This window comes from Bos indicus x Bos taurus, chromosome 15 (genome assembly GCF_003369695.1).
Source record: "Bos indicus x Bos taurus breed Angus x Brahman F1 hybrid chromosome 15, Bos_hybrid_MaternalHap_v2.0, whole genome shotgun sequence".
NCBI lineage: Eukaryota > Metazoa > Chordata > Mammalia > Artiodactyla > Bovidae > Bos > Bos indicus x Bos taurus.
This window is the reverse complement of record NC_040090.1, coordinates 59,707,730-59,720,347: the sequence shown is the minus strand read 5'-3', so window position 1 is coordinate 59,720,347 and position 12,618 is coordinate 59,707,730. Positions and strand designations below refer to the sequence as shown.

General features: G+C 50.5%; 1 protein-coding gene across 4 annotated transcripts in view; it reads left to right on the top strand.

The window, feature by feature from the left end:
• Window positions 1–12,618, top strand: part of ZBTB16 (zinc finger and BTB domain containing 16) — a 204,719-nt gene that overhangs the window by 3,540 nt on the left and 188,561 nt on the right. For all 4 annotated transcript variants that reach the window (XM_027563684.1, XM_027563683.1, XM_027563685.1 and 1 more), the window contains exon 2: window positions 1,373–2,730. In XM_027563684.1, coding sequence (XP_027419485.1) covers window positions 1,463–2,730 — 1,268 coding nt within the window. In that variant the 5' untranslated portion in view covers window positions 1,373–1,462. The remainder of the gene's footprint in view (window positions 1–1,372; window positions 2,731–12,618) is intronic.

Genomic DNA, 12,618 nt, shown 5'->3' with positions numbered 1-12,618 from the left:
GCTGGTGCCAGTATAACCTCTCAGCCCTCTGAGCCAGGTCTAGCAGTCAAGCATCAATTCCTCTTCGGGTCATGGGACTTGCCCATTCCCGGGAGCCTGTGGGAGACACTGGAAGTTTGGGTTCCCAGCACATGCACTCCTGGGTTTAGGGGTGCATGTTTCCTAGGATCTCTCTGTAGGTCCTTCAATACCTAGCCTGCATATTACAGATCTTCCTCACTACTGGGCACTTGTGGGTAGGAGATAAGTGCAACACATTATGTAAGTGTGGCACATTATGTAAGTGTGGACATGTGTGCTTGGGGCTTCCCAGGTAGCGCAGTGGTAAAGAACCGCCTGCCGATGCAGGAGATGCAGGAGACATGGGTTCAACCCCTGGGTGGGGAAGATCCGCTGGAGGCGGAAATGGCAACGCACTCTAGTAGTCTTGCCTGGAAAACTCCTTGGTCAGGAGCCTGGCAGGCTACAGTCATGGGGTCGCAAAGAGTTGGACACGACTGAGCATGCATGCACACATGTGTGTTAACTGTTTCTACTTCTCTGGCTGGTGCATGCACACATACATGCACACTACACAGTTGAGATTTTGGATTACTTATACAATCACTTTGAGGTACCCATGATTGGGACTGAGCCAAGCTAGTACATAGACTATGTGTGTGTACTTCTCTTAGGGCCTAAGCAGAGGGTCAGGGCGTGGGTTCATCAGCCCTTTGCAACCCTGAGAAGAGTGGAAGGGCAGAGGCCCAGGAAGGCATTAACTGAGGGTGAAAAGGTGGGCTGGAGGAGGAGAACCTTGCCTGTAGATTTCTCTGAGCTGCTACTCTAGGCTGCTAGCCCCTGCTAGGCTGGGTGTGTTGTTCCTGGGGCTACCACAATGAGGCAGGATTTAGAGAAACTTCGTTTTGAAGATGAGATTTGCTGCACGGGGTATTCAAAGTAAAATTGAGTGCTTACACTGACTAGAAGAGGGGGTTAAATTCTTACTCATTTAAATTAAGCACTGGGCATTTTCTCACAATCAATGTTGACTTTGCACAGGAGCCCCCCACACTCAGATTTAAAGAAAGCTCAGGACTCAAAAGACTCCATTGTAATTTTCATTTTACTTCTTCTAACAGATGTCATAGACCAGTGAATTAGGCATGTGCTACATAGCAGAACCTTCTTTTTACTCCCATCATCCTTGGGCCTGTAAAAGCAGTCATGTAGATTTCTAGGAAGCCCTTTCCCTCTATTAAAATCTCCAGGACTGTCTTGCTGCAGGTTTGGGTCAGGGGCTATTGATTGAATTCTTACTTTTAGGGACAGTAACTAATCTATCTTTTGTTCTTGCATCTCTTTTGCCTCTTTCCCCATTTCTCCCCTCTAGCCCTTGCCATTGGCCCAGAAAACACACCCTGCCCCGCCACGCAGAGCCAGGAAGGAAAGAAAGCCTCATGCCTAAGCCTCGGGGAGCACCATGGATCTGACAAAGATGGGCATGATCCAGCTGCAGAACCCCAGCCACCCCACGGGGCTCCTGTGCAAGGCCAACCAGATGAGGCTGGCCGGGACGCTGTGTGATGTGGTCATCATGGTGGACAGCCAGGAGTTCCATGCCCACCGGACTGTGCTGGCCTGCACCAGCAAGATGTTTGAGATCCTCTTCCACCGCAACAGCCAGCACTATACTCTGGACTTCCTGTCTCCCAAGACCTTCCAGCAGATTCTGGAGTATGCATACACGGCCACGCTGCAAGCCAAGGCAGAGGACTTGGATGACCTGCTGTATGCCGCCGAGATCCTGGAGATCGAGTACCTGGAGGAGCAGTGCCTGAAGATCCTGGAGACCATCCAGGCCTCAGATGACAATGACACGGAGGCCACCATGGCGGAGGGCGGGGCCGAGGAGGAAGAGGACCGCAAGGCGCGCTACCTGAAGAACATCTTCATCTCGAAGCATTCCAGCGAGGAGAGTGGCTATGCCAGTGTGGCGGCCCAGAGCCTCCCTGGGCCCATGGTGGACCAGAGCCCTTCCGTCTCCACCTCATTTGGCCTTTCAGCCATGAGTCCCACCAAGGCAGCGGTGGACAGTCTGATGACCATAGGACAGTCTCTCCTGCAGGGGGCTCTTCAGCCGCCCGCTGGGCCCGAGGAGCCGACCCTGGCTGGGGGTGGGCGGCACCCCGCGGTGGCCGAGGTGAAGCCGGAGATGATGCAGGTGGATGAGGTGCCTGGCCAGGAAAGCCCTGGGACTGTGGAGTCTAGCATCTCAGCTGGGATGGGGGACAAGGTGGAAGAAAGGGGCAAGGAAGGGCCCGGGACCCCTACTCGGAGCAGTGTCATCACCAGCGCCAGGGAGCTGCACTACGGACGTGAGGAGAGTACTGAGCAGCTGCCGCCTCCGGTCGAGGCCGGCCAGGGGCCCCCCGGCCGACTGGAGCCCCCTGCGCACCCAGCTGAGAAGCACCTGGGCCTCTACTCCGTGTTGCCCAACCACAAGGCCGATGCCGTGCTCAGCATGCCGTCCTCGGTGACCTCGGGCCTCCACGTGCAGCCTGCCCTGGCTGTCTCCATGGACTTCAGCACCTACGGGGGTCTGCTGCCCCAGGGCTTCATCCAGCGGGAGCTGTTCAGCAAGCTGGGGGAGCTGGCCGTGGGCATGAAGGCCGAGAGCCGCAGCGTCGGGGAGCAGTGCAGTGTGTGTGGCGTGGAGCTTCCTGACAACGAGGCTGTGGAGCAGCACAGGTAGGCCCCTCTGCGCCCGTCACCCGCTGCCCGAATTTCTGGCCTCGGCCCTGCCTTTGTTCCCAGCTGTCCCCTAGTCCTGGGGCCTGGCTCCCTTGTTCTCTTTGCTATTTGTGAAAAACCACTTGAGGGGATCACTTTTCAGGTCTGTTGAGAGAGCTTTGAGTCTTTCCTGAACACAGGGGAACTTACGCGCCCAGTTCCTTTTTTTAAAAAAAATTTGATTTTTATTTATTAATTTTTAGATCATGTCAGGTGGCCTACAGAATCTTAGTTCCCTGACCGAGGATTGAACTTCCGCCTTCAGTAGGAGGACTGCCAGGGAATTCCTTTTGCCCAGTCTTTACTAAGCTCTTTGCGCTCTTTTTGCATTTGGGCTCCCGTTTTGCTTTTCCTGCTGTTGGGTCTTTTCTCCTCTGCCTGGAGAGAGTCCTAAAGTGGAGGGAGGGAAAGGTGGGGTGAGGAGGAAGGGCCCACAGCCGGGGTCTGGCCACTCTGCCCGGTTTCAGGTACCTGAGTTCCCCTGCGGGGGTTCCTGCCAAGGCCGGCAGCTCAGGAGAAGGGGAGGGGCTGGAGTCTGCTTAGACCCAAGAGCAGCTGCAGGTTCCAACCGTTGTTCCTGGTGAACCTTCATCACCAGGAATGTTGCCTCCTCTCCCTTTTCATTCTCTGTCCTTGTAAACACGTTTCAGGGGAGCTGATTTACATTCAAGGGAGAAGGATGGGTATGAGAAACATTGGTTTTGCAGCCTGCAGTCTTATTCTTAACCCATCCCTACTCACATTGAATTGAATACCACTTTGGGCCAGCATCGGCTTCCCTCTGGCTTCTGTTTCCTTCTCTGTGAAATAGCTTTTATGACATGCCTGCTTCAAATGTTTTTCGTGGAGTCATATCTTTGTTAACGGCAGTTTTCCCAGGTAGATGATGTTCTTGTTCATAGGGAGATAATAAGACCTTTTTTCAGGGTCAGGTAGATACCGAGAGGCAGAGCTGGATTCAAGTTCAGGTCTTAACCTTCTTGCACTTTGCTGCCTCTCGGAGTTATTCAGTCCGAAAGAGTGTCTTGTCTGCACAACGAAGGGTTTTGAAATTGCTCATCAGAAGTGGAGTAAACACAGAGGGAATCTGCAGTGAGTTTGATGTGCCCATCACATTACCCTCCAGTTCCTGGGTCAGGCGAGGGGTGTTAAGAAATCCAGTTTCTCTTTGTCATCTGTAATAACATTTCCCTGCACACTCTCTTGCCTGCTGTGCTGCAGATCTTGGGTGGATTCTTCACTTTTGTACTCCTCTCCTCGCTGCCCTCCCAATTCTTCTGTTTACCATTCAGGAGGGGCTGTAGGGGAGAGGAGGTGGGGGCATGAAGTTGGAGGCACCTGGAGATCATCTGATTCCACCAAGCTGAGTCAGAACCTCCTCCAACACTGCTTAATCAGATATTCTGAGACTTACCTTTTGGAAAGTGCCACTGAGCTCCACGTAGCCGATTCTCTTCCGGTCGGGTGCGAAAAATAACCGCCACTAAGGTGTGTCTTCATGACGCTTGTACTGCTCAGAAACAGGCCGAGGTTGTGTTTGTTTTTGCTCACACTTTCCTAAAGAGGAAACCCGCTCCCCAGACTTGACCAGATACATTGATCGCCTTCTCCGGATGTGAATTATTTCAGTTATGTGCTATGAGAAACGGGGTATAGTGGAAAGTAATTTTAAAATGGAGATTTCATTGACGTATAACGGTTTCAGGTATATAATGATTCGGTATTGGAATATTTTATGAAATGATCACTATGGTAAGTTGACTTAGTTAAAGTCCATCACTTTAGATAGAGAATTTTTTTTCTTAAGCACTTCTAAGATCTACTCTTTTAGCAACTTTCATTATGTAATGCAGTGTTGTTAAATATAGTGATCATGTTGTGTGTTATAACCCCAGGACTCATTTATTTTTTGACTGCCTTTGACTACCTTTTCCCGTTTTCCACAACCCCAGTGCCCTGGAAAGTAGGTTTTTTTTTTTTCCTGGCTTCTTCCTGGGTCCTTTTTGCCTCTCTTTACCTGAGAGGGCTGCAAAAGATAAAAACTCTCCCAGGAGTTTTCTGTGGGACCCTTGTTCCTCTGGGGAGAGCTGGAGGGTTGGCTGTGTTCTACACCCCCCTCCTCACCAGAGCATGGGTAACAGAACTAGCCATGTCTAGCACTGAGAGCTTGGCAACCTTATGTAACCTTTCTGAGTCTTGCTTTACTTTCTTTATAATGGAGGTGTTCTGCAGGGTGGGGTGATGGATTAACGAAGTAACATCCAGAAACCCCTGGAGCCGCGACTGGCACTTAGTAACCAAGAGGGTGAGGGCTGGACCCTCAGTCCCCCACCTGGCTTGGGTCTCATCTCTGCTTCGCCCTCGCAGCTCTGAGTGCTACGGTGCCTGCCATCAAGGGGTTGAGTTGGCTGGGAGGTGGTGCAAAGGATGTCGCTGTCCTTCTGAGCTTGTGATGGTGAGCCGCCGGTCCTGGCATCCTTGGCGTTGTGCCCTGGGCTGCTGACACTGGAGAATGTGCTATTGACTGAGGGTGGAAAGTGGGCTGCCGCCGCCCCAGAGGCTGGAGCCTGGGGCTGTGCCCTGGGTGGAAAGCTGTGGGGTCCGAGGAGACCAGGGACGGAGAGAATGTTCCCGCATGCTTTCCTCCCTCGCTCTCACTGGCAGCCCCTGGCTCCCTATCTGACACGCTCTCAGGAGGCTTCACCTCTCTCCCTGTCTCTCAGACCTCCAGGATGAAGGTGCTGCTTCCCGATTTCCTACTGTTCTCTTGTGTAAAGCTGCCAGCATAACACAAACAAAAAAGTCAAGACAAAAGAATCAGAGTGGGAGATTCTGATGTCAGGAGGCTGTGAACGTGATAGCGATGAACATGATGAAGTAACAGACCACAGGATTGATTTTATTTTGTTGGTAAGCCAGTAGGCTAGAGCGTTGGTAAAGGTTAGGTACCTGCTGGCGGTAGTTGCTTTTCTTCTTGCGGGGTGGGGGTGGCAGGTGATGGGCAGAAGGGCACAGAGAGGAAGGAGGGGGAGAGTGCAGGGAAGGGAGGCAGGCAGGAAGGTGTGTGATATAATCACATCAGTGTGCTTTGCTTGTGACTTGGTTCCAAGCTGGGGAGAGGGGAGCCTGTTGGGGTGACAGACAGTTGGAGTGAAACTTTGTAAAGTTACAGTCCCTGCAGTGCACGGTAAGATGTAAAAGCAGTGTCAGATGTAGCCTGATGGATTGATGGAAAGCCCACACAGAGATGCTACCTGGGTAAATCAAATGGGGCTTACCTGCCTAAAGGATCCGGAAGGAAGTCAGAACAGAGGGCCTGCTGGATAAGCAGATCTGTCTCCAGGCAGATACAGGAGCAAGTGCTGGGTTCTAAAACCTCCCCAGCAGGCTCACATCGCAGAAGATAATGTCTGAGGGAGGGAGAGTCTCTTTGGGAAGGTTGGACTCTCCTTTAAATTTCCCTGGTGGCTTAGAGGATAAAGAATCTGCCTGCAGTGCGGGAGACCTGGGTTCAATCCCGGGGCTAGGAAGATCCCCTGGAGAAGGGAATGGCAACCCACTCCAGAATTCTTGCCTGGAGGATTCTGTGGACAGAGGAGCCTGGAGGGCCCCAGTCCATGGGGTCTCAAGAGTCAGACACGACTGAGTGAACTAGCACTTTGTTGAAGCTTGATCTCTGTTCTGTCTCCTTCTCTCCCTGAAAGGCTGGGCCTGCTCTGCATGTCACCTTGTCTGGATCTGATCTGGGGACCAGCTGAACTAGGCCAGGTGCACAGTCTCCTTCTCAGAGCCACGTACATGTGATAAGATTATCGGGAATAATGTGATTGACTTAGGAGTCAACACAACCCTCCTGGGCCTCAGTCTCCCCAGGCTCATGAGCCTAAGTCTTCTTTCTTTTTTATGGCCATGCTGCATGGCTTGAGGTATCTTAGTTCCCTGACCATGGATTGAACCCTCGTGCCTCCTACAGTGGAAGCGAGTAGTCCTGACATGCTGGACTGCCAGGGAATTCCCAGCCTGGTCTTAATACGTTTCTGAATTAAAGTGCCACAGAATCAGGGTGGGATCTGGCTTCCAAGGAACCTCTGGATCTCCTGCAGACAAGCCCTCGGATCAGCACTGCGTGTCCTGCATACACACAGGAGGACCTCTTGTTTGGTTCTTGCAAGCATGTTCAGAAACCCCAGAGGTGGTCCCAGCCCTGTCTCTGCCCTCAGGACTGCAGCCCTGTTCAGAGGCTCCCCAGGCCAGGTCTAGAGTGCATGACCATGTTGCAGAGCCATCAGGTCCTGTCTGGCCCTTGCCTTGGCCTCTTCAGGTGGGCAGCTGCATGGTTTTCAGTGGTTGACCATGTAGAGGGCTGGTAACTGCTGACCTTGGCTTAGGCCACTTGGAGAATTTAGTTGTTGCCCTGAATTCTTGGTCCCTTCTCATCATTCTGCCAGCTTTAGGCACTGCTGAAGTCATACCAGATTCTATTTGGAAAAGAGCATCCAGTGGGGTAATGATAGCCACAGTAGTAATATTTATTTTTAAAATGTACTTACATTTATTTTTATTTATATATTTTTTGACTACACCGTGCAGTATGCAGGATTTTAGTTTCTCAACCAGGGACTGAACTCATGCCCTCTGCAATGGAAGCGCAGATTCTTAACCACTGGACCACCCGGGAAGTCCCAGCAGTAATGTTAATAATGCCTTTTATCAGTTGTCCCACTTTTTCCTTTGCAAAGCACCTGTTTTAAAAATATTTATTTATTTTTGGCTATGCTGGGTCTTTGATGCTGTGTGGACTTTTCTCTCGGAGAAGGCAATGGCACCCACTCCAGTACTCTTGCCTGGAAAATCCCATGGACGGAGGAGCCTGGTAGGCTGCAGTCCATGGGGTCGCTAAGAGTCGGACACGACTGAGAGACTTCCCTTTCACTTTTCACTTTCATGCATTGGAGAAGGAAATGGCAACCCACTCCAGTGTTCTTGCCTGGAGAATCCCAGGGACGGGGGAGCCTGGTGGGCTGCCGTCTGTGGGGTCGCACAGAGTCGGACACAACTGAAGCGACTTAGCAGCAGCAGCAGCAGGACTTTTTTCTAGAGATGGTGATCAGGAGCTGCTCTTCGTTGCAGTGCACAGGCTTCTCATTGTGGCGGCTTCTCCAGTCGTGGGGCTTGGTCTTCGGGGTCACGGGCTTCAGTAGTTGCAGCACATGGGCCTGGTAGTTGCGGTTCCTGGGCTCCAGAGCGCAGGCTCAATAGTTGTGGCGCGTGGGCTTGGTTTCTCTGTGGCATGTGGGGTCTTCCCATACCAGGCCTCGAACCTGTGTCTACTGCATCGGCAGGTGGATTCTTAGCTCCTGAGCCACCAGGGAAGCCCCTGCAAAGCACCTTTAATGACTTTGTCTCTCTTAACCTCCCAGCCTCCCCGTAGGGGGTGCAGATCTCTCATTCCATACTGCTGATGGTGAAGTCTGAGAACCTCTGAAAGCTAAAAAGGCTTTGTGTAAGTTTGCAGCGCGCTCATTTAGTGGCAAAACCTGGTCTAAACTGATGTGAGGCTATATTTATCTCGCCTGTTTTGAATATTCATATGTTTTGCTGCAAAAATATTAATGTGTTTGATTACGGAGTGGTTCCCTAGACTTCCCTGGGCCTGGTGAACACTCAAGGCCCATAGTACCTTTTTAAAATCTGAACAGTTCAGATTTCCAAAGCACCAAGGATTTGGGTGAGGGATTGTCACCGTCATCAGCTCCAACTTACAGATGAGGAAAATGGGCTTTGAGTGAGTAAGTGACATGCCCAAGGTCACATAGCTGTCTATAAATGGCTAGAGACAGGAGCTCGGCTCGCCTTCTAATTCGCAGTCCCGGGTGCTCCAGGCCAGGCCATATAAGCACATGGGCATTGCCATTCTAGGTCAGATCCATCTGACCTAGTCTTTGGGCGCCAATACCATCCCGAAGATACCACCGTCGGAGCCTGCAACTCTCCCCCTTGACGTCAATCCTAAAGGTCAGGTGGAGCCCGGCTTCTCTTAATAGCTATTTATGGCTGCTCTGTCATTCACAGATTTGCCCAAATCCTTTCTGAAACCATTTCTGTTTCCAGGAAGTATCCTTTGGGGGATGATGAATGACTTCAGTTTATAAGCTCCTGGAAATCTAGTCTGTTCAAGAGGTCACTGGCTGAGAAGATGGGAAGATGGCTTTGTGGTGCTGTGTCCTGCCGTTTTGGAGGCCGTTTCTGTATTTTTTGTTTTTCAGTTCTGTCACTACTGTCTCTTTTTTTTAATCTGGAGTTTAACATCTTAATTTGTAAAACCAGGCCCTTGGATGAGCTATTTCTGGTTTGTTGAACTCTTTGGAAAAAAACTTCTCCTTTGGCACTCACTTATATCTTCATGAAGTCATTTTGGTTATTTGAATTTTGCTCTGTTTTGGAATCTGGTCTGGCAGTCAGCCAGCTGAAATGGGGGTCAGTTTGATTTGATTATGTCTGCTCTGATTTTGTTTTTTAATGCTTCAACCTGCTTAGGGTTACTGAGTCATCTGGAATATAGACTGAACTCTTGGGAAGTTTGAAGATGAGTTCTTTTATTTTCTTTCTAGTGGAAGAAAGTTGCCTACTCTTTCATCTCAGTGAAAAGTCCCATTTTAACTCGCTGTCACTATTGGTTGGAGCTGCTAATTGCTAGAAGGAGAGGGGAAGAAAGCTTTAGTTCAGCAGTACTTTTCCCTCCTGCTTGTTCTAGGAAAGCTATTTATGACTCTTTAAAATAGTGATTATCCTAAACTGTTAAAATCAAACCTCCATTCACAGCTTGGATTTCTTGCTAATTCAGGGGAAAAACATTTCCAGTTATTTTAATTCAAAAAAATTAATGACTTTAAAACAAGTCCAACCGAAAGCCCACGTGTGAAACATAAAAAGTCTTGCTAAATGAATACAGGCGTGCCTCAATTTGCCCATTGGAAGGTTCTGGAATTTTCCACGATAAGTAAAGGTTTTTGTAGTCAAATTCTGTTTTGGCGGTTTTAAGTGAAAACTCTGACTCAGTGGCATTTATTTTGTTAGTAAGGAAAATCTACCAGTGTATCCCCGCTCCCCAACCTCCAGCACCACATTTTTCACTTAGTGATGGGCATTTTGCGCAACTTATACTATCTGGGTCAGAATCTCGATTTCACCACTTACCTGCTGTGTGACTGTGGTTACATTACTTAACCTCTCTTTGCTTGTTTTGTCTATAAGATGGGAATAATAACCCAGTACCTACTCACTGGGTTGTTGCAGGAATTAATCCCTAAATATTTGTCATGAGCATGGAAGAATAGCAGAGAGCCAACGTTTGCTGTTGTATTTTTGCAGTCCTTGTTGGTGTGAAGCTGGTGGTGCAGGGTTAAATTTGTGTTCCTGTTGGTTGAGGTCCTGCTTGACCTCAGAGGTGTCCATTTATCCAGCACCTGAGAACCGCTGGGGTTTTTGCAGCTGGTTCACAGTGAGCACCCGCATTTCCCCCCCAAAAAGCCGATCTCTTGAGGCACTGTGGCCAGGGTACTCTTTGTCCCATTGACCTGAAGCCTGATGAGTCATTGCAGCCCTCTTTTAAATTTAGCTGGGCAGCCCTCCACTGTCATCAGTTATGAATGCTGAGGCCACTCACCAACGCCGGGCCCTATTGCGTGTGCACGTGGCCAGGCCAGCAAATCAGTGTGATGGGAGCACAGATGCCTCCTCACCTAGAGAAGTCTGGGCTTTGGGGGCGGCATGCTGCAGAGCCCCTTCCCATCCCCACCCTACAGTGCAGGATGCTTCTAAGGGCAGATTCAGCAAATAGCGCCCTGAGTGCTTGATACACACGCTAAGTGCATTCGTGGTCAGTATCTGCTGAGGACCTCTAGCCACCCGCCGGGGTTAGATATTTGTTTCCCATTCCCTGATGGGCAGAGGGAAGCCTGAGAGGTTAACAGACTGTTCCCTGGTGAGATGGTGAAGGGTGGCACCAGGGCTTGTGCCCAGGTCTTCTGGCTTCATGTTCATGCTTGTTTCCACAATGTCCCGCTTGGATCTTCAGCCCCTGATGGAATCAGAAGGGAAGGGGGGATACAGGAAGGACCAGCTCCATGTTCCCTGAAGTTGCTAACCAGGAGGCTCACCGCTTGGCCAGTTCTGGCCTCCTGGCTTTGTCCGGTGGCTTGAGAAGACGGAGGGAGAGTACTGATTACTTGGAAGGGTTTGTGTCTTAGGGGGCTGGGGTCACAGGAGTCCATCATCTCTTACAGACAGAGGGAGAGGCCAGCTTCTGCTGACTTCAAAAACAGAAAAAAAAGAGAGAAAAAAAGAAACCCACTTACAAAAATAAAAATCCCGTGCCGTTAATTTCATGCCAGCATAATCAGAAATACCCCTTTCTACTGTTTCCCCTTAAAAACCCCCGTGTCCTTATTATGCTGGCTCAGTCTGGAAAAACTCTGGTTGGGTTTTGCCTATGTGAGGCTTATCTTTGCAGCTGCCAAGAGGGAATCCAGTACTTGATCGTCAGCACGGAAACTTCGGCTAACAACTCACAGAAACCTGCTTGGTTCTAAATTTCTTGCCCTCTTTCAACTCTTGTCCTCAAGACATGACATTCTTCGGCAGGGACAGAATGTGTCCGGCTTTGTAGTGGAAAGAATCCAGGTTAGATGAGAGAAAGAACTCCCTGAAACAGTGGGGGCATTACTGGCGATTTTATTAGAGTATGCAGTCACAGAAATTTTGATGGGAGGAGGAGGTGTCGTGGGCCAGTTGGAAGGAGTGTTTCGAGGTCTCCCTTCTTTAGGGTCATTTAGATCCTCCGAGGTGATAAGTAAGGGTGTATACACCAGGCATGCTAAGAATGAAACAGGCACCCCACCACCCCTGACTCTGCAGGCAGACAAGATGTGTAAGGCAGGGCCATAAAGACTGATCTCAAACTTGGGTGTGAATGCCCGAGCCTCATGGTGGATCTGGGCAGATTTGGGTAGGTGGCTTCACCTGTCTGAACGGTCAGGTGCCTCTTCTGTAAAGTGAGGTTGTAGCCCCTTACCTCTCAATGTGGTGCAAACATGTTAAATGGGGTGCCATGGAACACGAAGCACCCAGCAGGGACTCACATGTGAGGCTGCCCCCCCGCCACGCTTCCCGCTTCTCCTGTGACCCCAGCCTGACAAGGGAGCCTCTCACTCCAAGCTCCCAGCCACCCTCTCCTGCCGTTGGTCTCTAAGTGGATTAGCCGAGTGTTGTGATCTTAATGCCATTAGGCCTGTTGGCACAACTCTCCTTGCCATAGTGAGAAGCAGATGTGGCTGAGTGTAATGGCCCTCGGTGATCCATCAGGCCTGGAGTGCTGGGGGAAACATTATGAGTGTTAATTTGGGGGAGTCTTTTTATGGTAGCTGGGGGAAATGTGGAGGGATTGTTGGAAATGTATTTATTTAAGCCGTTTAGCAGGTTAGATGCTGCCGGGGGTCTACAGTGGCTGAGGCTCCCACCTCCCTCCACCCACCCGCCCCAAACCCCTCCTTTAAAGAAGGCCCCTCCCCAGCCCTGCAGCCCAGGCCTGATTGCTTCCAGAGTTGGAGAGACAGCTTAGCAGGCTCTTGTTTCTTGCCGATGTACCTTATTAGTAGCACCTGGCATCATAACCCGCTAATGGGAACCAGCGCTCTCCTCCTGCGTGGCCAGTGACAAGTAGCCCTGTCAGCCGGAGCTCGCCGTGCGAGGAAGTTCCTATTAGCTTTATGGTCAGGAGAACTTGTCCTGTTCAGGAAATGAATGTTGCCGCTAAAGGTCCTCAGCCCTGACCCTGGCGGCGTAACC